At 41.1% G+C, this 27,450-nt stretch overlaps 2 protein-coding genes and 1 long non-coding RNA gene across 19 annotated transcripts in view; 1 reads left to right on the forward strand and 2 right to left on the reverse strand.

Annotated features, from left to right (window-relative positions):
• The first annotated feature begins 1,329 nt into the window (after nucleotides 1–1,329).
• On the forward strand, nucleotides 1,330–25,918 carry ccdc170 (coiled-coil domain containing 170). 6 transcript variants are annotated; one of them, XM_020487621.2, is made up of 13 exons: nucleotides 1,330–1,628; nucleotides 7,980–8,079; nucleotides 9,963–16,015; nucleotides 16,126–16,256; nucleotides 20,959–21,141; nucleotides 21,399–21,584; nucleotides 21,662–21,787; nucleotides 22,027–22,227; nucleotides 23,767–23,940; nucleotides 24,258–24,407; nucleotides 24,724–24,816; nucleotides 25,069–25,272; nucleotides 25,416–25,918. In XM_020487621.2, exons 4-13 carry the CDS (start codon nucleotides 16,200–16,202, stop codon nucleotides 25,740–25,742), a joined length of 1,701 nt encoding a protein of 566 aa, XP_020343210.1. In that variant the 5' UTR covers nucleotides 1,330–1,628; nucleotides 7,980–8,079; nucleotides 9,963–16,015; nucleotides 16,126–16,199; the 3' UTR covers nucleotides 25,743–25,918. The 6 variants fall into 6 exon arrangements, 3 of the variants coding, with proteins under 3 accessions (XP_020343210.1, XP_020343211.1, XP_020343212.1); XM_020487622.2 differs by having other exon boundaries at nucleotides 24,727–24,816; XR_004210581.1 differs by having other exon boundaries at nucleotides 21,399–21,787.
• On the reverse strand, nucleotides 17,856–19,983 carry LOC116374681 (uncharacterized). The gene is made up of 2 exons (XR_004210582.1): nucleotides 19,799–19,983; nucleotides 17,856–19,254 (listed from the first exon to the last, which is right to left on the reverse strand). It is a non-coding gene; the product is annotated as an uncharacterized LOC116374681 (long non-coding RNA).
• The window catches only part of syne1b (spectrin repeat containing, nuclear envelope 1b), a 150,420-nt gene continuing 148,885 nt past the window's right edge, over nucleotides 25,916–27,450 (reverse strand). For all 12 annotated transcript variants that reach the window (XM_031828581.1, XM_031828591.1, XM_031828582.1 and 9 more), the window contains one exon: nucleotides 25,916–27,188. In XM_031828581.1, coding sequence (XP_031684441.1) covers nucleotides 26,948–27,188 — 241 coding nt within the window. In that variant the 3' untranslated portion in view covers nucleotides 25,916–26,947. The remainder of the gene's footprint in view (nucleotides 27,189–27,450) is intronic.

Raw genomic sequence — 27,450 nt, forward strand, 5'->3', positions numbered from 1 at the left:
TTCTTAGGCAAAATTGAGAGTGAGCCCACTCCCTTAGCTGAGAAGCAACCCCACACATGAATGGTCTCAGGATGCTTTACTGTTGGCATGACACAGGACTGATGGTAGTGCTCACCTTGTCTTCTCCGGACAAGCTTTTTTCCGAATCCCCCAAACAATCAGAAAGGGGATTCATCAGAGAAAATGACTTCACCCAGTTCTCAGCAGTCCAATCCCTGTACCTTTTGCAGAATATCAGTCTGTCCCTGATGTTTTTCCTGGAGAGAAGTGGCTTCTTTGCTGCCCTTCTTGAATACCAGGCCATCCTCCAAAAGTCTTCGCATCACTGTGCGCGCAGATGCACTCACACCTGCCTGCTGCCATTCCTGAGCAAGATCTGTACTGGTGGTGCCCCGATCCCACAGCTGAATCAACTTTAGGAGATGGTCCTAGCACTTGCTGGACTTTCTTGGGTGCCGTGAAGCCTTCTTCACAACAATTGAACCGCTCTCCTTGAAGTTCTTGATGATCCGATAAATGGTTGATTTAGGTGAAATCTTACTGGCAGCAATATCCTTGCCTGTGAAGCCCTTTTTGTGCAAAGCAATGATGACGGCACATGTTTCCTTTGCAGGTAACCATGGTTGACTGAGGAAGAACAATGATTCCAAGCACCACCCTCCTTTTGAAGCTTCCAGTCTGTTATTCGAACTCAATCAGCATGACAGAGTGATCTCCAGCCTTGTCCTCATTAACACTCACACCTGTGTTAACGAGAGAACCATTCACATGATGTCAGCTGGTCCTTATGTGGCAGGGTTGAATTGCAGTGGAAATGTTTTTTGGTGATTCAGTTAATTTGCATGGCAAAGAGGGACTTTGCAATTAATTGCAATTCATCTGATCACTCTTAATAACATTCTGGAGTATATGCAAATTGCCATCTTACAAACTGAGCCAAGCAGACTTTGTGAAAATTAATATTTGTGTCATTCTCAAAACTTTTGACCACGACTGTAGGCTAAACATTTTGGACGCAACAGAACATTTTGTGAGAAGAACGAATTTCTTGATGTCTCATGTTCTGACAAACACCACTCTAGCTCTGAGAGCATATGTGGAAGTGCGACATCGTAGGATGCGTTGGAATGAGACTCATCCAATGCAAAAAAACAGATATAACTAGCTTAAACTGACAGATTGTTGTGGGGATTTTTTATTATGCTAATTTGATTTATGCGTTAAAACTATATGAAGTAAAAATATATATCTCCAAAGTTATTTAAAAAAATAAATTATATGAAGAAAAAATAAATATCCCAAAAGTTGTGCACGGGGCCTTTACTAGCCCTGTATTAGCTGACCGATATTGCCGTCTGTAGCGCGGGCAAATGATTTCCTTTTCAGCTCCCATATCCAATGGCTTTTGCTGCTGTTTTCATTTGGGGGGGGGGGGTATTCTGTGCCATTGAAGTCGGTATCTGTTCACACAGTACCGGACAGGACCGGGAGCCGCTACAGTTCTGTTCATGTGGTCGACTGAATCTGCGCAGCAACGGGAGGATAGCCGCAAGTGCGACGACGAGGAAGCAAAAGCAGATGAGGAGAGTGCGAACAACCTACAGGATGGCGAGACTCCAGATGCCAAGGTAAAACTAAATAGCAGATTGATGAATTGATAACTAACCCAACAGGAAACACATTTCTATATCTACAGCATCATCAAGGGGATGTTGTCCTTAAAATAGCTGAAGTGAAATTTAGGGAACGTTTTAAATATGGACAGAGGAGTGCATAAACAATCACCACACTGTTACAGTAATTATACATGTATCTTATTACGTCTTCTTATCAAATGGTAGGCTTTTATTCGACTATGTTAATAGAATAACCTGTGTATGTCTCCTGACATTCAAGTGAAAGGCTTATATGGCCAATTAAAGCCTCACAATAAGAGACGATGTTTCTCAACTGTCTGTGAAGTGTTGTTTTTGTCGGGCTGCAGAGATAAGGTTGGTCATTCAGTTGATTGAAGTGAGCACCAGTGCCAGATACCGACCCCATTTATCAACAATACATTTGATACAGTATCTATTTTCACTGCTTCACAAAGTATTCCACTTCATTCCCAAGTATTTAAATGAATGAAATGGCACTGGAAATAGGCTAGGTATAAAATCAAAGGGTTACATTTTCACTACTGGAAATTGTCCAACTATTATCTTTCCAGGATATATATTAGCCATATGTATGAGAAGACGTTTTACAATCGGAAATGATACAATATTTCTGATGTAAAACATGTCAAATGGCCACCGGAATATTGCATTGACCCCCACCCCCCATTTGTTTGTACACTGCTGCTACTCGCTGTTTATTATCTATGCATCGTCACTTCATCCCTACCTACATGTACAAATTAATTAACTAACCCGCACACTGACTCGGTACTGGTACCCCCTGTATATAGCCTCGTCATTGTTATGTTATTGTGCTACTTTTCTTTTTTTGCTTTAGTTTATTTGGTAAATATTTTCTTAACTCTTCTTGAACTGCACTGTTGGTTAAGGGCTTGTAAGTAAGTATTTCATGGAAAGGTCTACACTTCACTAGTATGGTCTACACTTCACTACACTACACTAGTATGGTCTACACTTCACTACACTCACTAGTATGGTCTACACTTCACTACACTACACTAGTATGGTCTACACTTCACTACACTACACTAGTATGGTCTACACTTCACTACACTAGTATGGTCTACACTACACTACACTACACTAGTATGGTCTACACTACACTACACTACACTAGTATGGTCTACACTTCACTACACTACACTAGTATGGTCTACACTTCACTACACTACACTAGTATGGTCTACACTTCACTACACTACACTAGTATGGTCAACACTTCACTACACTACACTAGTATGGTCTACACTTCACTACACTACACTAGTATGGTCTACACTTCACTACACTACACTAGTATGGTCTACACTTCACTACACTACACTAGTATGGTCAACACTTCACTACACTACACTAGTATGGTCAACACTTCACTACACTACACTAGTATGGTCTACACTTCACTACACTACACTAGTATGGTCTACACTTCACTACACTACACTAGTATGGTCTACACTTCACTACACTACACTAGTATGGTCTACACTTCACTACACTACACTAGTATGGTCAACACTTCACTACACTACACTAGTATGGTCTACACTTCACTACACTACACTAGTATGGTCTACACTTCACTACACTTCACTAGTATGGTCTAGACTTCACTACACTACACTAGTATGGTCTACACTACACTACACTAGTATTCGGCGCATGTGACAAATAAAGTTTGATTTGATGTTCTCTTTTTAGTCATAGTTATGGCCTAATACCAGTGGCGTGCAGTGGGCCTGGGGGCTGGGCCTTCAGTGAGGTCCTACACAGTCCCACCCGAATGAATCCACCTCTTATTACCATCATTATGATGCCATGGCTCTAGACACTATACATTTAGACAGAAACGCAGTATAAAACCAGGCGTTGCGTCACCTTGAAATTGACATTTTTATTCATAGAATTGCAGGGGAAGAGTACAATACCTTTTCATTGTTCAGCTCCCATTGCCCTGCGCGCTTGTTCGTTGAGCTGTAGATCCACTCGGGTGTTTGTCTAGCCTTTTAATCATTATATGCGTTATTGTTTTTACCATCGAGAACCACTTTGGAAACAATTGTTTTAATTAATACTTTCAAGTGATATCCTCTGGGTCCACATTGAACATTTTGTGTTATATGTCTGTTACCCAAAATAAATTCATTTCAAAGCAATGGGACCCCCTACATTTTTCTCAGAGTACTACCAATCCCACAAGGTATGACTCCAAACACCCAGAAAAGGCTACTCTCCTCGATGTTATCCTCACAAATAATCCTGATCGGTACCAGTCTGGTCTTTTCTGTATTGACCGTAGTGATCACTGTTTTACAGCCCGTGTTCATAATGGCTGCTCAGTGAAATGACCTGTCCTGATTTGTCATAGACGCTTGCAAAAATGTTTTAATGAGCAAGCCTTCCTTCATGAACTGGCCTCTGTGAAATTGTATAGAATCAGCTCTGTCGAAGACGCTTGGACTTTATTTTTTAAATATTTTCAGTGGTATTGTTAACAAACACATCCCCATAGCGAAAATAAGAATTCAAAACAGGTTCAGCCCCTGGTTCGACCGTGATCTTGCCGAGTTACTCCACCTCAAGAATTGCATTAGGCGAAAGGCTCGGAACTCACATACTCAGGCTGGCTCTCGTTCAGGCAAATGAGAAATAAGTGCACACAGGCTATCCGGAAGGCCAATGTTAGTTACTTTAAGGAGCAGTTTGCTCTCTGTGTGTCTAACACCAAGAAGTTCTGGAAAACGGTGAAAGATCTGGAGAATAAACTCTCCTCCTCACAGCTGCCCATGTCCCTTAATGTTGATGATGTGGTTGTTACTGACATGAAGCACATGGCTGAGCTCTTTAATCACCACTTCATTAAGTCAGGATTCCTATTTGACTCAGCCATGCCTCTTAGCCCGTCCAACATTTCCTCAGGGGAAATGGGAACCCCTTCTAATGCGACTAGCCCCGATGCTCCTCCCTCTTTTTCCCCTGCCCTGCTACAAAGTTTCTCCCTGCAGGCAGTCACTGGGTCCGAGGTGCTAAAGGAGCTCCCTAAACTTGACCCCCAAAAAAACATCTGGGTCAGGTGGTTTAGACCCTTTCTTGTTTGTACCATGTTTTGTGCTAGTACCGTGTTGTTCTGCTGCCATGTTGTGTTGCTACCATGCTGTGTTGTCATGTGTTGCTGCCTTGCTATGTTGTTGTCTTAGGTCTCACTTTATGTAGCGTTGTTTCTCTTGTCGTGATGTGTGTTTTATTCTATATATGTCTTTTATCTTGAATCCCAGCACCCGTCCACGCAAGAGGCCTTTTGGTAGGCCGTCATTGTAAATAAGAATTTGTTCTTAACTGACTTGCCTAGTTAAATAAAAGGTTAAATATAAATAAATAAATAATACAAACAAAGCCCTGTATTTTCTTAGTAGGCTCTCTCTAATAACTTGGAGTTTATTTAATTCTCACAATACAATCTCATAGCAAATTTTTCAGATTTATCCCACATGAAAATTACAATAGTTTATTTATGTATGAATACTGTAGTATTACTAAAGTTACAAAACTGCTGTGTTTTTGCAAACATTACTGTAGTATTTACTAGTGTTTTTTTGCAGATAAAACTGTAAAAAGGCCTATTTACTATAGCATTCTACAGTATACTACAAAATGCTATAGTAAGTACTACACATGATCGAGGGATACTAGTGTGTAGTATATTATAAACTGGGGGGTTCGAGCCCTGAATGCTGATTGGCTGACTAACAGCTGTGGTATATCAGACCGTATACTGTACCAAGGGTATGACAAAACATTTATTTTTACTGCTCTATTTATGTTGCTAACCAGTTTATAATAGCAATAAGGTACCTTGGGGGTTTGTGGTATATGGACAATATACCACGGCTAAGGGCTGTATCCAGACACTCCGCTTTGAGTCGTGCAAAAGAACAGCCCTTAGCCGTGGTATATTGGCCATATATCACACCTTGTGCCTTATTGCTTAAGTATACTACAGTTTACTACAAAATTCTATAGTAAGTACTGCAATATTCTAAAGTAAACTGTAATATTCTTTCATGTGAGATTAGGCTACATATTTCATAGGCATGGTCAAAGGGCAATACATCTACAGCTCTGTAAGGGACCTGACTGTTCATATTCAATTACACATTGTGTCCGTCCTTTTTGACACTTCTCTGCGAGTCAATGTTTGGCTTTTGATTGTGTGTTGCTATTATTATGCTGCCTCTTAGTCAGGTCTTCCCTGAGAATAATATGTCATCCTCAATGGGACTAACCTTAAAGAGATACCATCTTCTTGTGTCATTGGAGGGTCCATTCATTATTTGCACTATCATGGTCCATGTTTGACTTTTCAGTTGTTGGAGACCATAGAATAGAATACCAGAATACCAGTGGAAACTGCTACTAGTGGAATGGTGACCTTCCACTCATAGATGTATCTAAGGGCTTGATTCAATCCGTATAGCCCAAGTTCAGCGCTATAGTGTGATTGAAGTTTAAAGACAATGTTGCCAGGTTTGCGGAGACTGCATTCACGGTAAACGCTGCATAAGTCGGCTCAATCGGTAATTACCTTTACATTTCAACTGAGCTATAGTGCTGAACTTTGGCGATACGGATTGAATCTAGCCCTAAATTAAGTGTGTGACCCTAGAGAGAGAGAGAGAGAGAGAGAGAGAGATAGAATTTCACCTTGTCTGCACTCTTTATAAAGCATTGATTATCTTTGCACTGTAAGACACTATGAGCTCAGCTGTGGGTGAGCAGGAAGTCTGTTAGCTGTGTCTGAGGACTCAAATTCTTCATTAAATACTTAGGTTACACATCATAATAACTTTCCAGATTAAGCCATTATACATGCTTTTAACATGTGTAGATGCTTTACAAAAGCTTCACAAAGTTGACAAATAATTACTTTTTTGTTGTTGTTTATAAATAGATAATAGATAGAGAATTAAATTGAATAGATTCATTCATTAAAAGCTTATTCGTGAGAATGTATTACCAAATGTTACCACTTGATTACCAGTTTAGATATTCAAGGGGTTAAAAAGAAACAACTACAATGGTTTTGTTGCTGAGGGTTTGTGTGTGTGTGTGTGTGTGTGTGTGTGTGTGTGTGTGTGTGTGTGTGTGTGTGAGCTGTTTTAAAGGACCACTCCACAGCAGGGATGGATAGAATCATGAGTCAGCAGCAGCTATGGTTCAGCCAACTGAGTCAAGTGTCTCTACATGGATGCTACCCAATTGGCACCCTATTTAGTTGTTGCCATTTAGGACAGACATCAAAACAGGGAAAGTACATGTGGGTTGTTGAGTCCGTCACTGAAAGTCACAAGAATTTGTCACACCGTAAAAGCGATGTAATGACACGAGGAACCATTGTGCAATGTTTATTTTGCACCTTGTCTCTTGCATATTGGCCCAAAAAACTGTGTAGAAAACATTGAGTACTACTAGTACTACTATTGCAGTCTTAAAAGCTGTCCCCCTTTCTTCCAAAGGGAAATGTGATTCTGAAAAAAAGTGCATTTACATGTATTTAATCCTTACAAGAGTCTATTTGGCACATCCGTGTGTCAATCTAATTGACATAATACAAACATTCCCATAAAGAAATTAAGCTGGAGATATCATCTGCCTATGTTGGCCTTCCGCATCTGCAGTGGAAGGTGGCCGAGCTACAGCTGTGTTTGTCAGTCCATGAGACATTCCAAAAATTGGCCTACAAACTTTTATGTTATTACTCTCACGAACTTGATGGTGTTCTCCATTTTGCTCTATGACCCCCATTAGTGTCATGTCTGAAGGTAACCCATACACACGAATGAAAGTAAGTAGGTAGTTTTGTGCCAACAAAAATAAGGGCTTAAATATATATAAAAATATATATCTCCTAGATATAGGACAGACATTTCAAAACACTTATTCATTATTATAAATTGTTTTACTGTCTTTTTTGCTATTTATGAATGTGTTATTCAATGCATTTATATGGGCTAAATTAAATATTTTATAAAAAAAAAAATGTATATATATATATATATATATATATATATATATATATATATATAAAAAGAAGATACCTGAGAGGTCCTAAAATTAAAAATCAAATAGCTAAATGATCCTTGTTATCTTACAACAATTCCATATGCTAGTTTAGTACCCGCCCCACCCCACCCCAGAGGTCAAGTTATGTTGTATGTATGTGTATATATATACACATACACATATATAATATAATATAATATATATATATATTATCTCATAATGTTCCCTTCTCCGTTTTAGTTACTCCAAAAGAATGGACAGATCTCCGGGCTGAGTGGAAAAGCAGCGGGCAAGATTGAAGAGGTCAACGGACTGTGTGAAGACAGGATCGTTGCAGACGGTGAGTCATCACAGTGTGGACGAGAGTTCATTTGTGTGTGGATGAGAAAGGATTTACTTTTGGTTTCTTTGAAAAAGAGTTCAGTTGTTTCCTCAAGTTCTTGCAATGTTACGATCATGGTGAACACTTCACATTAAGCTATATACAGTGCCTTGCGAAAGTATTCGGCCCCCTTGAACTTTGCGACCTTTTGCCACATTTCAGGCTTCAAACATAAAGATATAAAACTGTATTTTTTTGTGAAGAATCAACAACAAGTGGGACACAATCATGAAGTGGAACGACATTTATTGGATATTTCAAACTTTTTTAACAAATCAAAAACTGAAAAATTGGACGTGCAAAATTATTCAGCCCCTTTACTTTCAGTGCAGCAAACTCTCTCCAGAAGTTCAGTGAGGATCTCTGAATGATCCAATGTTGACCTAAATGACTAATGATGATAAATACAATCCACCTGTGTGTAATCAAGTCTCCGTATAAATGCACCTGCACTGTGATAGTCTCAGAGGTCCGTTAAAAGCGCAGAGAGCATCATGAAGAACAAGGAACACACCAGGCAGGTCCGAGATACTGTTGTGAAGAAGTGTAAAGCCGGATTTGGATACAAAAATACTTCCCAAGCTTTAAACATCCCAAGGAGCACTGTGCAAGCGATAATATTGAAATGGAAGGAGTATCAGACCACTGCAAATCTACCAAGACCTGGCCGTCCCTCTAAACTTTCAGCTCATACAAGAAGAAGACTGATCAGAGATGCAGCCAAGAGGCCCATGATCACTCTGGATGAACTGCAGAGATCTACAGCTGAGGTGGGAGACTCTGTCCATAGGACAACAATCAGTTGTATATTGCACAAATCTGGCCTTTTATGGAAGAGTGGCAAGAAGAAAGCCATTTCTTAAAGATATCCATAAAAAGTGTTGTTTAAAGTTTGCCACAAGCCACCTGGGAGACACACCAAACATGTGGAAGAAGGTGCTCTGGTCAGATGAAACCAAAATGGAACTTTTTGTCAACAATGCAAAATGTTATGTTTGGCGTAAAAGCAACACAGCTCATCACCCTGAACACACCATCCCCACTGTCAAACATGGTGGTGGCAGCATCATGGTTTGGGCCTGTTTTTCTTCAGCAGGGACAGGGAAATGGTTAAAATTGATGGGAAAATGGATGGAGCCAAATACAGGACCATTCTGGAAGAAAACCTGATGGAGTCTACAAAAGACCTGAGACTGGGACGGAGATTTGTCTTCCAACAAGACAATGATCCAAAACATAAAGCAAAATCTACAATGGAATGGTTCAAAAATAAACATATCCATGTGTTAGAATGGCCAAGTAGTCAAAGTCCAGACCTGAATCCAATCGAGAATCTGTGGAAAGAACTGAAAACTGCTGTTCACAAATGCTCTCCATCCAACCTCACTGAACTTGAGCTGTTTTGCAATGAGGAATGGGAAAAAATGTCAGTCTCTCGATGTGCAAAACTGATAGAGACATACCCCAAGCGACTTACAGCTGTAATCGCAGCAAAAGGTGGCGCTACAAAGTATTAACTTAAGGGGGCTGAATAATTTAGCACGCACAATTTTTCAGTTTTTGATTTGTTAAAAAAGTTTGAAATATCCAATAAATGTCGTTCCACTTCATGATTGTGTCCCACTTGTTGTTGATTCTTCACAAAAAAATACAGTTTTATATCTTTATGTTTGAAGCCTGAAATGTGGCAAAAGTTCGCAAAGTTCAAGGGGGCCGAATACTTTCGCAAGGCACTGTATGTGGTTGTAAAGAGTTTATTTGTAGTTTATAATTATAGGTTATTTGTATGAATCAGGCAATTTAACAGTTTTGGGTAATGCATATTTGTTTTTTCATTGCAGTTGGTGAGACAAATTCAGTTATCATTTCTCAGAATAAGGACATTCCGGAGACGATAGAGACTCTCACAGAGAAGATACCACCTCTGGAAAATGTGATGGGAAGGAATCACCAGATGCAGATGATGAGGCATCAACAAATGAGACTGAAACAGAAGTTAAATTAAATGAAGTCAATGAACGTTTAAAAAAATTCTTCAGTTCAATTTGTTTAAAATTTACATTGAAAAAAGACTGACACAACACAAGAAGAAGTGAGCCCTAAGAAAGTAGATGGCGAAGCAAGAACTCCTGAGGATATCAAGGACACAAAAGAGACCACTATAGATAATGCTGAGGAGAATACCGAGCAGAGCAGATCTGACTGATAAATTGTTGGTGATACACCAACAAAGTCTGTTAGCGATACACTAAAAGAGCTTATAGATGATACACTAGAAAAACTGGTTGACGAAATACTAAAAGAGCCTGCTGATGATATACCAGATGAGCCTACTGAAGATACACAAAAAGAGCTTCTAGATGATACACTAGAAGAAGCGCATATCGACGATGCACCGAATGAGGTTGTTGATGACACAACAGAGGAACCTACTGATGATTGTACCTCTTGCCATATGATGACAGACCTCACATTTGTGACATTTTCTCTATAAAACCACCAAGGAACATACCACATACCAGAAATGATAGAACCTAAGGAGGACGTCACACCTGAAGAAGTGGCAAAAGTAGAGAGAGAGGCAGAGGCACCAGGCCCACTGGTTCCGGTAGTTGACGAAATGTCTCCATTGAAAAAAAAAATCCTGACAGGAAAAATACACAAGCAGGTTAATCAAGAACCCACAAAAGAATACAAGGTGGAACCTAAGGATGAAGTCAAGGAAGAACCTACGGAAGAACCCAAGACCGAACCCAAGGATGAACCCAAAGAGGAACCAAAGGAAGAAGTCAATGAGAAATCTAAGGACAAAGTCAAGGAGAAAGTAGAGGAGGAAGTCTTCCCAACCGAAGAGACAGAGGCACCAGCACCAACCATTCTGGATGTTGAAGAACAAATTATATCCCCAATTAAGAAGTTTTTCACTACTGGAATCTTTGCCGGTTTAAAGAAAAAGAAAAAGCTTATAGAAGAGGAAACGCCCGAATATGCGACCGTTGAGAAGGAACAGGAACTGCAAAGCATTGAAAAACAGGAGGACATAAACACAGCAGAGGAGGCTGGACTTGAACAAGAACAAACAAAAGAGGAGATCAGTCCAGGGGTTGAGGGGGAACAAAATGAGAAAGAACTTAAATTTGAAATTGCAGCCACAATGTTAGCCGGAGAAATAGATTCCCTAATGGCTGAGGCATCCAATGTCCCCGAACTCATTAAGAGTAATGTCCCTAAAAGTAGTGGAAACAGAGAGGATGTTCTTGAAGAGCAGACAGCTACTAATATATTACAGACAATTATCTCAAATGAAGCTGAACTTCTTAGTTCAGGAAGTTCAGTCCAGGATATTCTTGAAGACCTGTGTCCTTCTTGGAGTTTCATAACCGTTACAACAAATAAAGTTGAAACAAATGAAGCCAAACTTCTTAACTCTCAAAACAAAGTTAAAACACAGGAAAGTCTTGAAGAGCAGTCTCATTCTTGGGGATTTGTCACCGTCACAGAGGATGTTCCTGAAGAGGAGCCAGCTCCTGTGGTATTACTGACAGTTACCTCAAATGAGGCTAAACTTCTTAACTCTCAAGAGAAAGCTAAAACCCAAGGAAGTCCAGTCCAGGATATTATTGACAAGCAGTCTTCTTTTTGGGGATTCCACACAGTTATCGCAAATGAAGCTGAACTTCTTAGCTCACAAGAGAAAGCTAAAAATCAAGGAAGTCCACTGAGGAAGCTCTTGTCTGGGGCTGGTTTGAAGAAGCTTACTAGGAAGCGGAGAGGTAGTAAACCAGACAAGTTGACTGGATCTGGTGAGCATGTAGCTGAGGATCTACTGTCATCCACAGATTCAGTGGAGTACCAGAAAGGAGAAAATACTGCCTCTCTGCCAGAAGAATTATCAGCAGAGCAGGTAAATGTGTCTGCTCAGGCTGGGTTGAGCCACGAATCAGATGATGTAACCTCTGACAGTGAAAGGAAGAAGGATGGTACCTGGACTTCCTTCAAAAAACGAATGACGCCCAAAAGACATCTCAAAAGATCCTCTGAGAGTGAGGATGAGTCAGCACTTATAGGTTTACATGAGGAGCCAAAGCAAAGTGAAGGGGAACAGGTACTAGAACATATCACAGAAGAGCCCAAAAAAAAGGTTGATATATCTGTTTCTTGGGAGGCTTTCCTATGTGGATCTGCAAAGAGGAGGGGCAGAAAAACATCGGACTCAGAGGAGCAAGCACCCATGAATGAAAGTACAATACTAAGTGAACCAGGAAACACTGCAGCGTTGCCATTGGACAGTTCTCAGGAGAGAGGTTATGAACATTTTACCTCTTCCCCTGAGCAAGTTGGAAGTCCCTCGGGGAGTGAAGGGGTGTCTACATGGAAATACCTTAAAAAGCTGATCACCTCAAAAACAAAGGCAAAAACCGGGGAGGCCATCAAAGTTAACTCACCAGAGCAGATGCAATCTGGCATCGAAATCACCAAAGAGAAGTCTTCTTTTTCTCTAAAGAAACTCATCCCTGGACGCAAAAAGGGAAAGCATGTAGAAAAGCAGGAACCAATCTCTTCTGACAAGGCAGATATGGGTGTTGGATCGGACGATGAGGAGGACTCTGAAACGCCAGCAGTGGTCCCCATGGCAGAGTTTGAAGCAGAAGAGCTAGGAGAGAAACACAACATATCAACTGAGGCTGTTATAGAAACTCTATTACACATAACAGAAGAAGAAACCCAGCCAGACGTCTCTAGCACTTTCACCGAATCGACCATACCCAAAGACACCCTGCCCACTGAAGTAGAGAAGGCTCAAGCCAAATATACTGTGGAACAGTTGACCCCATCAACATCCCCCACTGCTATGGAAAACTTTGAGGACCTTACAGAATTCATAAGTAAACATCGGCAACTCAGTGATATACCTGAAGAAGTGTCTACTCCTGAAGAAGCCACTCAAGACGATACCATAGCCGAGGACCTAATAGAGTTGACATCTGAAGCAGTCACTGCCCCAGAACCTCTAGATGAAGAAACAACAGAAATGGTTTCAGCAGTGTCACAGCTGACAGATGAGTCCCCCAAAACATCAGGCAGCACAACACCTGTCCCAATAGAATACGAGTTAAAGGATACAGAGTTACTTCTGCATGAGACTGTTGATACCATTAGCAGAACCCACACTCTCTCATTGGTAAATAGAAAAGGCCCACATCTGGAATGTATTTCAGTTTCTCCACAAATATTACACACACCAAAAGAGAAGGAAGCAACAGTTTTGATAGCTCATAAAAAATCAGATGCAGTTAAAATCTGCACAGGTGAAGAGTCTCAACAAATTGATCTTGTTGATAAAAGCCCAGTGACTCCTATGGTAGAATGTCCATCTGAGGTCACTGAGGACACTGAAGAGTCTGATGCTGCAAGAATCACTACAGATGATTTACACAAAGCTGAAGATGAATCAATTACAATTATGCACATAGAAACTGAAAAGGACCCACAAACAGAATTGGTAAATGAGTTAGAAGAGGCAAGACCAGAACTTGTATCCTACATTAATTCAGAAGAAGGTGTAGCTCAGGTTGACGAAAAGGTGGTAGCAGAAGAAACTCCACAGCCTGATACAGAGAGTCTGGATGTATCAGTCACAGACAAACGTATCTCCATACAACCTCTCACGGAGTTCACTCTTGAAGAAGAGAAAGCGGAATTCCTGGATGTTGCGGAGGATGCTGCATACAATGAGAATGCACCAGTTATAGAAACAATCACATGTGAGGTTCAAGATGTCACAGCTGCAATGCATGACGTTTCAATGTCGAAACCATCTGACGTTCTGGAATGTTTGATTGCCATAGTGACACCTGAAGTAGAATCCCCAGAGAAAGGGGATCCTGTGGGTTCTCTAAGACCACTTGAAGAAGCAAGACCAGTACTTGTCACCACCGTTAATTCAGAAGAAGCTCAGGTTGAAGGAAAAGACGTTCTGAAAACTTTGATTGCTGTAGTGTTACCTGAAGTAGAAGCCCCAGAGAAGAAAAATCCTTTGGGTGCTCTAAGACCACTCATATGCTCTGCTATGGTTCAGACACTAAAGGTAGAGGACATGGTTGTGATGAAGAATGTGCCTTCAGCACAGTTTGTTGATGGCCATGTGATCCAAGTACAAGTGACGGATGCAGAGCTAAAGTCAGGTGAAGAAATTGATGAGATAGTGCTTGAAGTGGGCTCATCTGATGCAAATGATCACAAGATTCTATTACAACAGGTGAACACTGAGATTGAATCAGATGAAGCAAATGTTAAGACAACCCGTGAGGTGGGCTCAACTGATGATCACGAGATTATAGTACAAGTGGCGGATGCAGTGTTAAAGTCTGCTCAAGTAATTGTTGATCAAGGGCTTGAAATGGACTCAACCAATGTCACTGATCATGAGATCCAATTAAAAGGGTTGGATGTAGAGATTGAATCAGCTGAAACAATTGTTGATACAGTTCTTGAGGTTGTCTTAACTGATGTCAAGGGTCATGAGATCCAGGTACAAGTAACAGATGCAAATGCTGAGAAGGGTTCAGCTGAAGTTATTGTGGAGACAGCACTTGAGGTGGTTTCCTCAACCGATATTATAGAGGTCATAGACGTTTGTGACAAAATGGAGGACGAAGGAGAGGGTGAGAATGCCACTGAGAAGATTGAGGACTACATGTTTGAAGAGGCCAGCAGTATTATAACTCAGGAAATTGTCCAACATGTGCAGCAGAACTCATCAGAAGACCCCAATGTTGTACCACAATCAAGTGAAAAGGCTGAAGTTGAATTATCGAGTGAAGCAGAAGTTTCGAAATCACCAGAGAATACACCAGCGGTCGCAGTTATAGAGAGACAAGGACATCCACATGTAACTGCACAGGTGCAAAAGACAATTCATTTATTTGAAAACTACTTTGATCTTAATACTCAGGGAAATGCACAAGAACCTTCAGAAAAAGAAACGGAGCCCTCGATTGCTCTCGAAGTTGATATAGTATGTGAGGATAGAAAAACTCCTGAGGCATTTGTAGAGCCCACTTCTGAATTCAACAGCATACCTGACGACACAGTTCCCACTACATTTGCAGAGTCTTGTTCACAGGCAGATGTGCAAGATGTTTTTGGAACAGAGGCTGAATTCATGATTTATTCTGAAGTAGATCAAGCCATTGATGTTTCTGACTCTACTAGCGGGCATGAGAAGGAACTAGTGGGAATGGTAGTAGAATCAGCAAAGGAATCAGTGGAGTCGTTTGAAAAGAGACTATCTATTGAATCCCATGTCCATATCCATCTCCACATTAAACCCAGAGATACTGGAGTTGTGTCCACGGGATTAGAGTCACCACTGCGTGCTATTTGGCCACCTCCAAGTACTACTGCAGAAGTTGCAGTGAATACTGACAGCCTTCTAACAGAATCAATAGAATGTGAAAGTACTATTGCAAAAGGTTCTGTGAATACTGACTGCGTTCTAACAGAATCAATGGAAAGTGCTCAACTTTGTGAAGTCAGTCAAATTGAACAAACCAGTGCCACTGCACCTCATGTGCCACTGCATACCCCACCTGCAACAGTGCTGTACACCCTAAACCCTGAAACAGAACAGGTAATGACCAATGCAGTAGGGTCTAACCCACACATAGAGGAAGATAATGACCTAGAACTGTGGCTGGATGCTGAGGAAGATATTGGCACAGTAAAATCCAATATCTTGGAGGTTCTAAGCAAAAAAGCAGATAGAGTAGAGAAGACGCTGCAGGACAGTGGAGATATATTTGATATTGCACTTGAGCCTCAAAGCTTTCTGTCCGGAGGTGATACCTAATAAGACTGCAGCCATTCTACCAAACTGACGTATCATGAACTGGTAAGTCAGTCCATTACATTTCTTGTTACTCTACTTAGTATTTAAGTACTTGAAGAAGTACACAAATATAATGTCTCCTGAACTTGTCTCCTTGAACTTTCTTCTCTTAGGTTTAACGAGCTAAAGGAGTGCTGGACTACCAAAGAACGACCTGAAAGAGAAGATAGAAGTCCGCACATGAAGGATGACCCACCACAACGGAGCTAATGGAGACATTCTTCGGATCGTTGAATACATTAATGTTAGTTTCAATGTTATTATATCAAAGTTTAACTGTATGTGTAAATTACTTCTACTTATTTAAATACAATTTGTGTTCCTTTTCAAGGAACCATGTCATCTTATCAGAACTTGGAGGTACAATAATGTATATTATATAATATTTGTTAAAATGTTTGTCCTGTTTGTCCTTCTACAGAGTATATTTATCTGAGTTTAGTTTTCTTTAGCGTTAATGTAGTTTGAACAGAAGCCTTCCATTTATCAACATAACAACACATTCAACAACACAGGACATACGTACCCCACTGCTCACCAAAACAATGCAAAGAGAAACTGTGATTAGATATACAGGTATGTAGATTTGTTCGCGTTGTTACTGTGTTCGCGTTTTTACTGTGTCTTCTGTCAGACACTAAACGTTTGTTTGACTCAGCACATAACGGTAATACAACATTTGCTCTAGTCATGTGTAGTGACTAGAATTTGTATCACATTTATCATCATTCCTATGAATATTGCCATCCATCTTCATTATCTCAGAATTATTGAGTTTTTTGCCAAGTTTTCAAACTATGCACTGCAATGGTTAGTTGACACAGACCAAAATACTAATAGAAAATGTGTATTTTATCACGAGTTACGTGATGTATCGGTCACAGACAAACTTATCAACAGAACTATATTTGTGTATTCATTTTTTTTGCCTGTGAATATACACGGAGTATACAAAACATTAAGAACATGACAGACTGACTAGGTGAATCCAGGTGAAAGCTATGACCCCTTATTGATGTAATTTGTTAGATCCACTTCAAATTCAGTGTAGATGGGCAGGGTGGGGGGGTTAAAGAAGGATTTTTAAGCCTTGAGACAATTGAGACATGGACAAAATATTTAAAGATGCTATGCAGAAATCGCTCTGCCATATCCTGGTTGCTAAAATTATAATAGTTCGCTTAATTTAAGTTTATGTGACAAAACAAGCAAGTATAGTGTAGAGAATCATTGTACCATCTAAAATATATTTTCCATAATCAAACATACTGTTTGAAGCTGGTGTACAAAACTGAAAGTAAAAGACACAAAAACGAACCTTAAGAATGGGAGGCAGAGAAATAGTGCACATGTAACAGATCTACCACTTCTTCGACTTTCTTTCAATGACAATGACAGATCTATAACACAGATTTCTATATGAATTTGGCCAGGTAGTGAAAAAAGTGACATAATGCAGCTTTAAGTGCCTTTGAACGGTGTATAGTAGTAGGTGCCAGGTGCACCGGTTTAAATGCGTGTCAAGAACTGCAACGCTGCTGGGTTTTTCATGCTCAAGTTTCCCATGTGTATCAAGAATGCTCCACCACCCAAAGGACATCTAGCCAACTTGAAACAACTGTGGGAAGCTTTGGAGTCAACATGGTCCAGCATCCCTGTGGGATGCCTTGCCTTGACACCTTGTCGAGTCCTTGCCCTGACGAATTGAGGCTGTTCTGAGGGCAAAGGGGGGTGCAACTCAATATTAAGTTCCTAATGTTTTGTACACTCAGTATATATATATATATACTCCTCTTTGTCTTCAAATGTAATATTAACTAATAACTAAATGCAAAACATAAAATAGTTGCATGAACACTTTTATATTTCAAAGCTGTGAATGAAATAAATGAAAACTATTTACATCTGGCTTGAAGGACCACTCTGAGCCTCTCGGGGCCTTTCTTACAAATGAGTTAAGGTTCTGTCACTATGCTTCTACCTATACTAAATACAGCAAGACGTGATGACAATACGCAAGTTAGTTCAGTCTACTTTATCTTATAAAATCAAACACAACAAACTTACTAAAAGGAGATGACAGCTGTCACCAAAAGTATGTGCTCTAGATATTCATGGCTCATATGAATAACATTTGACATGGCAAGACCACAGACAATTAGCATCTTCTAAATGACCTGCAGTGCCAGGCAATAGGCTCAGCTTCTTCCAGACAAGTCACTGGGTTGATGAGATATCGGATTGTTTGGTTGAATTATTACAGTTTGCCAGAATGAAGAAATACACCGAAATGTATGTCTGCAAATATATAAATACGTACAGTGAATCAATACATATAGGCAATTTAAAGTTTCAACTCCAAATATAAACACAAGTATATAAAGCCCCCAAAAACATGCATATATTAATGATGAGGATGTAATGACTCCCCGATACGCATCAGTCCCTTATTCAAATGTTTAAAATGGGACTGCGTCGGTCCACGGACCACAAACCATCCAAATGTAGCATGCATCGGTCAGAAAATCGATTCAAAAGTGACGAATCGCACATTCACAATTCTTTCTACCTTCCCGAAAATACCTCATATTTGTGACAACTGATGCGACCCAAGCATGTAACTGTATTGACAGTCATTGATCTACAAATCATTTTGATTGTTGAATAACCCTAGGGGATATTTTTTTATTACAAAAAACACAAAGGTTAAATAAATAAAATAGATACATCCATTAGGCATTTCCTAGTCCTCTAATCTGATTGGTGGACGGCATGACCTTGTTCTCTTTTGGGGTCGGCTGATTGGTTCTGGATGGTTGTTTGGCCCTAGGGCCTTTAGGAAGTTTCTTCCCACTTCCAGGCATGGTCACTGGTTTAATAGGGGCCGTTGAATAGAGCCTCCTCTGTATACTGACACCCAACTGTCTGGTGGAGGTGGAATGACCAATGATAGCTGATAGCGACACAACACCGGTGCTGAAACATGGTGACACATTACGAAACATCTCGCTTCCTGTCTCCTCTGATAGTCCTCTGATGCTGTTGGGAGTGTGTGTGTTTGAATGACAGGTCCTATGATGAACATATAGATAGAATAGAGTTCTAGGTGGAGTCACATGCAGCCGGACAGGGTCCGACAGATTGACAGGGGTGAAGCCATAGGAACATGTCCTACTCCTCAAAGGCTGCTGTATCCTCAGACGGCACAACAGTGTCCGGAACATGTTATCTGCATGGAGGGACTGTACACAGAAATGCAAAGAGAAGAGAAAACATAATCATTCTGCCTAGCTAAATCAATAAATGTGAAATATTGAATAATGATGGGAACAACTATGGGTTTTATTATATTCAAAAGGACCCCATTATAAAACCTTTACATATAGAAATGCATTTTGGCAATGTACTGTACATTAATATGGCTAGCTATACTGCAGGGCAGGAAGATTGACCTTGGGTGAATAGCATTGAATGGGAATGCATGCAATAGCTAGCTAGATAGATTACAATAAACGTTCTGGGAAACATTAGCTATGGTCAGAGATCACTATATTGTGGCTGTTCATGAACCTCACAATAAAGCAGGAGAGTATCACTATCCCAAATCAAACCTTCCATGATGTAGCTAAGGTTCGTGCACTAGCACGTGCAAGGTACTATAGCTAAATAGCGAGCTTCAAATGAATGATGATGTAACCAGACAGAAGGGGTTTTAGTTATACATATCTTTGATGTAATGTTAACGTTAGCTAACCTAAAGAAGCTAACCTAAAGAAAATAACTCACCAAATCAGGCTATGCAAACAAGAATATGTTTCAATGGCTGTCATGTTAAAAATAACTACAGTATCTACGTTAAGTCACACTAGATCCGCATAACAGTTTGAGGTTTGAACGCAAGCTTGTTGTGCATAAAGTTTCATTTGAACAGCTACCGTATTTTCTGGTTGCAGTGACGCGACGTAGTGTCATCCTGAACAACAGTACCCCCTGTGGTGAAACGAGAGACAATGTTTTCTGTTGCCTGGAGACTCCTGGAAACGAGCACTGTATAGCACTTGGTTGAAATCCCAACCCAAAACTCTCACCTATATCTATTCTACTTATAAGGCGACCTACAGATAACACAGAGAAATAAAATGGAAAGTATTGATACCGCAACAGAAGGCAGACAACTGGATAAGGTAAAATAGAAATGTCATGAATAGTGCTGACCTTATTCTACATGTCAGGGAAGCATGTTTGTTCTACACTTAAATTACTTTTTTTTTGTTGCTGCAAACGTCACCGCAAATCGCAGTGTTTGACAATCACTGTTGTTAAAAAAAATGATGTTATCTGGTATTACCTTTTACCTTGTATTTTTTTTAAATAAAAAAACGTAATTTGCCGTTTTCACATATACACAGGTAATGAAAATTAGGTTGTAATGTAAATTAGGTTGTAAAGTTGTCCTTTAACATAACATATTGTTATAATTTGTTTAAATTTACCCACTTTTTCTCCCTAATTTCGTGATATTCAATTGCGATCTTGTCTCATCGCTGCAAGTCCCCAACAGGCTTTGGGAGAGGTGAAGTTTCCTCCGAAACATGACCCGTCAAACTGTGTCCCTTAACACCCGCCCGCTTAACCCGGAATTCAGCTGCACCAATATTTCGGAAGAAACAGAGTTCAACTGACAACCAAAGTCAGCCTACAGGCACCCGGCCTGCCACAAGGAGTCGCTAGAGCGCGATGAGCCACGTAAAGCCCCCCCGGCCAAACCTTACCCTAACCCGGATGAAGCTGGGCCAATTGTGCACCGCCCTATGGGTCTCACGGTCATGGCCAGTTGTGATACAGCCTGGGATCCGCTGCCTTAGACCGCTGCGCCACTCGGAGACTACTAACATAACATATTTAACTTGTTCCACAACATTGTGCCCTGGTTAATGTGTCCCCAGGTGGAGCCCTGCCTTGAGAGGGACAGACTGAGGATGAGGGTCTCTGTGTTGGAGGAGAGTGTGAGGTCCTACGAGGTAGAGTGTAAAGCCAGCAGAGAGACGGTGATGAGACTGGTGGCAGAGGTGGCCCGGGAGAGGAGGAACACAGCAGGCAGTGCAGAGGCTCTCGATCTGCTCAGACTGGTATGTATCCATATGTGCATCCCTTTTAAAACACATATGCTTTTCACTTTGTGTTGATACGAGCTGTACTTTGCTAGCTCTGATATATATTTTCCAGGGCAGTACAGCCTGGAATTGGCTTGTCTCAGTAGTGTACTACTGTCATCTTTGTTGTGTATAAGCATCAATGAATGTGTTAAATCTTTATACATTCATTATGTACAGTAAATGGTTATTTGTTGCAATTTTGCATTTCCTTATCAAAATATGTCTTCCAGGATTTAGATAGTGCCTTGCTGACCAAGAGGAGCACAGATATGGAGAACCAGAGTCTAGCAGAGAGGCTGGAGGCCAATCAACGTGTGGTTGAGGCAGCCAAGCAAGAGGCAGGGTGCCTGGAGAGGCAGATCCAGGAGCTGGAAGGGAAACTCCAGACCAGCCAGGGGAAAAACCAGGCTACAAAGGTAGGATTGCAATATTCCCAGGTTTTCCCAGAAATCCAGTTTGAAGGATTCTAGAAATTTTGAGACCCCATTCACAGGGGAGACTGCAGGCCCTCCTGGGGGAGGTAGGGGCCCTTCTGCAGCTGGGTCTCTCCATGCCAACTGAGGAGGAAATACTACAGAGACTCGGGGACCTCTGCACCAGGCAGGAACGTATGAAAGCGGTAAGTAGGGTTTTTTCTGTTCTTATACTGCTACATTGTTATTACATCGTGTAACAGTTTCAATAGGCAAAAATATAATATACTGATAGATAATCAATCAGGATGTTCAATCATTTTATACCTGGAGATACAATGTTTGAACGATAGCCTAAAGTGGGTGCGCATTGCAATAACCTTGAATAGTTATTCTTTATCAGTAGTTTGGTTTTTAAGTTGTAGCCGCCAATATTTCCTGTCAGATCACGGAGGAGATGGAGAGGAGGCTGTCCCAGGTCCGTGAGGATGTGTCCAGGCAGACAGAGCTCCACCACAGTGCCCTGCAGAGAGCCCAGCTGGCTGAGCAACAGGTCACAGACCTCAGCGACAGGCTGCAGGGTTTGGAAGCTGAGCTGATGACTTCAGACGTGCACCGAGATGGGCTGAGTCATGACAGACAGCTTGTGAGTGAGCACACTGGCAACCATGTAGAGTGTGCAGTAGGTGAACATCACACATTTCTCCACTGGTGCTGCCCCCCCCCCCCCCCCAAATGATAACAGTCTTTATAATCAAATCAAATCAAATTGATTTATATAGCCCTTCGTACATCAGCTGATATCTCAAAGTGCTGTACAGAAACCCAGCCTAAAACCCCAAACAGCAAGCAATGCAGGTGTAGAACATTATAACTAATGTTAGACACAGTATATAGAACATATAACTACGGTAGGAAATAACACTGTTGATACCTCCATGCTATAGTACGCTATAGTAAATAATCCCACAGCACCCAATCCCCCTCAAAAAATATCTAAACAACTACACCCTTGCCTTTTGTGAACCAACTCCTTTTTCCTACTAGCATTGGCTTTTCTGATAGCTACTTTATTGAGGAAAAATTTACTTACTATAACTGAGATGTGGTTGTCCCACCTAGCTATCTTAAGATGAATGCACTAACTGTAAGATGCTCTGGATAAAAGCGTCTGCTAAAAGACGAAAATTTAAATGTAAAACGTACACTGGGTGTACGAAACAATTACGAAAACCTGCTCTTTCCATGACATAGACTGACCAGGTGAATCCAGGTGAAAGCTATGATCCCTTATTGATGTCATTAGTTAAATCCACTTCAAATCAGTCCCCGGGTCCAGAACAAATTCAAGGAAACATACAGCATTATACAGAGCCATGAGTGCATGGAACTCAGCAAACCTGGTTTAAAAAAAAACTAATAAAGCGACACTTCACGGCACAACGCCTCTCCCCCATGTGACCTACTTGTTGTGTGTATGTACTGACGTGTGTTAACTGATAGATGCGCACACACACTACATGTTAATGTTTAGAAACGGATGTCAATTCTAAAGTCTTTTATTTTTTGGTAAAGCCTTTTTCGTTGTGTGTCGGACCCCGTCACTAAGACTAGCTGACGCTAGTGGGGAGCCTAATAATTCAAAGCAAATCAGTGTAGATGAAGGGGAGGAGACAGGTTAAAGAGGGATTTTGAAGGCCTTGAGGCAATGGACATGTGGACATGGATTGTGTATGTGTGCCATCCAAAGGGAGAATGGGCAAGGCAAAAGTGCCTCATAAACTCAGTTTATAGAGTGCGGTAATAGAGCACGGGAGCAGCATACTATGTGTGGGAGCTTTTCTTTTTTTATGACCAAATCTGGAAAGGGACCTTAATAGGACCAGGACCATGACCATCCTCGTACTAAAATCATAATGGTACATTTACTGTAAATGGATTTGGATGTTTCTAGAATAGCAGAGATATTACTGCCTGGGCCTGTATTCACAAAGTGTCCCCAGAGTAGGAGTACTCATCTAAGAACAGGCATCTAAGAACTCTTATTCGTTATGACCACCCATACGTAAAATGTATGCATGTGTGACTAAGTCTACTAAATGGAATATATTATTTAAAAGGCTAAATTGCAGCACTCCAACTCCGAGACACTATGTAAATATGGGCCTTGTGTTTTCCCATGTAGTATGAGCAGTTCCTGGAACAGTTGTCAGAGAGGATGAAAGTAGACGGTATCGCCACTGACCTGGGCTACGACATGAGACTTCAGCTCATTCTGTCTCGGGCAGAGCAACTTGTCAAACTAGAAGGGACGGCTTTGGTGGAGAGCAAGACCCTGGCCCACAACCAACAGCGAAAGGTACACAAAATGAAACTAGTAGCTACTGAACCAACAACATAAGTGTGTACATATAATTTGTTTATAGTCAGAGGGTTGTTTGCACACCTTACATCGTTGTATACATTGTCACACCTTACATCGTTGTATAAAACAAAACTCATGCACACTGGTATTTTTGTATGATCCGCATTCCACAATGTACAGTATTTAATGGATCGCACGCCAACATTTATGTCAATCTAGTTACTATCATTACTGTTCCATCTACTAGTATCATTGTATGTTGTGCTTAAACACCTGTTTACCATGTTTACCGTATACCATGTTACCTGCAGTTGAAGATCCAGAAGGAGCGGTTGGAGAGTAAGGAGCTCCACATGGAGCTGTTGAGGAGGAAGGTGTCTGAGCTAGAGGAGGAAAAGAGAAGTCGCTCAGCCCTGGCCATGCAGCGAGACGACGCCAATGTGACCGCCCGGAAGATGCAGGTAGCCTAGAGGTTAGAGGGTTGGGCAAGTAGTCAGAAGGTTGCTGGTTCAAGCCCCAGGCACGGGCGTAAAAAGTGGAAACTGAACCGGCAACTGAAGGGCTGCTGGTCTATGATCCCAGGTACTAGCTCCTGCCATTGTGCCCTTTAGCATGGCACTTACCCCCTAAAACTGAACCCCTAAAGCTCCACATCCAGGGGCGAGGTTAAGATAGACAGAAGCCACATTTCTGTTTCTTACTAAACTGACGATGAAGTATGTATTCTACTCTATCTAAAGAATCTATTCTATCTTAAGTATCTATTCTATCCTAAAGAAGAAGGTGGAGCGACTACAGGAGGAACTAGGATCCACTAAGGTCTCCATCACAGAGCTCAAGGCCCAGCTGTCACACACCAACGAGCTGAAGGTAGAGGGCAGGACAGCTCAGGCCCACACATCCTCTAGAGGCAGAGTCATATAACTTCATTTCCTGGCGACTTCCTGTAGCTACAAGATTGCATATTGAGTTTGAAAAAAAGTTGGTTATTAAAACCCCTAAGCACTGTCTTATATGTAAATTGGGAATAATTGTTTAAAGACTATACTTTCTAATGTTATGTTGTTGTTAAGTAACATGATCAAAATACATTCATGTCCAATTTGGAATGATGTGTCGAAGCTCAAAGTCCTGGAGCAGAGTCAGACCAATGCAGAGCAGAGTAAGAGACTGGAGGACCTGGAGAAGGGCAAGGCCAAGGTGGAGAAGAAGTTCAGCACAGCCAGGACAGACCTACAGAGCCAGGAGCATCTGGCCAGGGAGGCCCAGCAGCAGTTGACCAGCCTTAGACAGACCCTGGCTCAGCTCACTGACAGAGAGAGAGAGGTGGGGAGGATGGATGGATGGATACATAGTCGTATTAACATGCACATGCATGTACGCACGCACACATAATATAATTTGATTGAGGAGTACAGAAAAAGACCATCTGAAACCTGACTGGCGGTATGTTTACTCTGTTGTTTCAGTTGGTAGACTTCCGTATGGTGGTCTCTCAGATGTTAGGTCTGGATGTCTCAGCCCTGGCCCTTCCAAACTATGAGATCATCAAATCTCTGGAGAGCCTGCTTCACCCCCACCATGACCTCCACCACCACTCCCTGGCCCTGTCCTGGCCCTGTCCTACCCACTACCAGAACCACCCTCTCCTACAGCTCCAGGACCGAGATACCTCTGGGTCTGTCACATCCCGCTCAGCTTTCTCTCAGAGGTCCACTGGCCCCGGAGGCTCTCCTGTGAACGAAACGTATATCTGCTCATCCGGAGGACTCTGCTCAGGACAGGCACCTGTATGATATGAATGATTTATTTAAATGAGGAAAATGTATTCATTTGAGATGCATCATATATATTTTTGCCCGTTGAAATTGGATTTGACATGAGTTTATGTCGTATCCAAAGTCAGATCCACTTACTGTCAAGTCAATACCACTGAATCAGCCATTTTGAATAAAAGACACAATCAAAATGAGAATTTGGCATTCAATATTTGTGATTTAGGCTCAGATATACATTATAGATATACATTTATATTATGTACAGAACATGTTAAGTAATCCTGGACTGTTATACATGTAATACTGAACACACAGAGCCATAGAAAATATACAGTTGTTTTATAATTCGTTATAGTTTTGATTAATAGTAAGTAGATCATTTCCATAATTTCAATTAGAAAAATAACAACAAAATGTGTTCAGTACATTATTTCCATACAGTTTCCATACGGTTTCTTATACAGTCAAACAGTTTAGAGCAAAGAACTCACATTATTTCATTTGTTTTACATACACACTCAAAACACAATTCAGATTAAATAGATTCTTACACACACAGTATAGTTCATATTTTAAAAAAATCAACTATTCAACACGTATCAAGTAAAAGCATAAGTAAAAATCAAAGATTATAACTGCATGCCAAAATACATGTAAAAAATAAATGCAATGAAAGTCATCTTAAAATGTTAGGGTTAGCCCTAACAGGCAAATTCACAGGTTACATGTTCTGTATTGAACTAGGTGTCAAATGGCAGCTGTGTTTCAACCCAACAGTTCCAACATCCAGTTGATATCCACTGACTGCAGTCAGAAACATTTTTGGTTCTTACATGTGCTGCTCCAAAAAAAATGCTTTTTCCGTCTGTACATGACAGACAACTAAAAGATGACATGAGTGATTCTAATCAGCCACAAACGATAAGTTAAGACAGCTGCTGTACTCCATCCACACAAAGAAGACACGTCCAAAGATCAGTTTGAGATTTGGGTTCCTATGTTTCTTGCTTATGGCATTGCTTATCTGTCTATTCTTCATGGAAGCTGCAAGGTAGTGGAGCATTGAAACAGTTCCAATACAATTAAAAACCCCAGACTGTGATGTTGTTCAAAAACCCCAACTGTCCTCCTCAGGTTCGTCTCCATGCCAGGGCCAGGCTGGAATATACCGGAAGTAATCTCGCTCGGCACCCAGAACCAAATGTTTGGTCTGTCATGATAGACTACACAGGAGGGGGCCCGTTGGTGTATTTGAGCATGGGATAGAAGGAACGGGCAAAGTTATTGGACTGGCTGCAGCTGAAGTCCCCCTCGTACATTGGCACCAGGCAGGCCATGCCCACCAGCAGCAGGAGGAGGAGCAACTGGAGGGGCACCGCCACGCACAGGACGCGGTACAGGAATGACGATGGTATCACCTCGGCCTCAGAAGGGGAGGAAGCGGACCCAGCGACGTTGGGAGACCTAATTAAACACGATTCGGGGAGCACACAACAACACCAAGCCAAGTAGATTTAGGTTATGACACCTGTAGAGCTACGGATCTGCATCCAGACCACACATCCATCCAAGTATACCTTATGTACTGTAGTTAGATTCATTAGAATAAAAAAATAAACTATTTACTTATAAGATATAAACTATCCCAAATGATCTTGAGGAACTACGGTATGGCAGTTCTTGAACTACAACTACGATGATGAACTGTGTATCTCCACAAACATGA

Source organism: Oncorhynchus kisutch, linkage group LG7 (assembly GCF_002021735.2).
Source record: "Oncorhynchus kisutch isolate 150728-3 linkage group LG7, Okis_V2, whole genome shotgun sequence".
Classification (NCBI taxonomy): Eukaryota; Metazoa; Chordata; class Actinopteri; order Salmoniformes; family Salmonidae; genus Oncorhynchus; species Oncorhynchus kisutch.

Excerpts from the sequence above, each read along its gene's own strand:
- ccdc170 (XM_020487621.2), top strand. The coding sequence starts at position 16,200 with ATGACCCACCACAACGGAGCTAATGGAGACATTCTTCGGATCGTTGAA. Across the intron at positions 16,257-20,958 it reads GGATCGTTGAATACATTAAT|GTGGAGCCCTGCCTTGAGAG; the intron begins GTTAGTTTCAAT and ends ATGTGTCCCCAG. Across the intron at positions 21,788-22,026 it reads GGCAGGAACGTATGAAAGCG|ATCACGGAGGAGATGGAGAG; the intron begins GTAAGTAGGGTT and ends ATTTCCTGTCAG.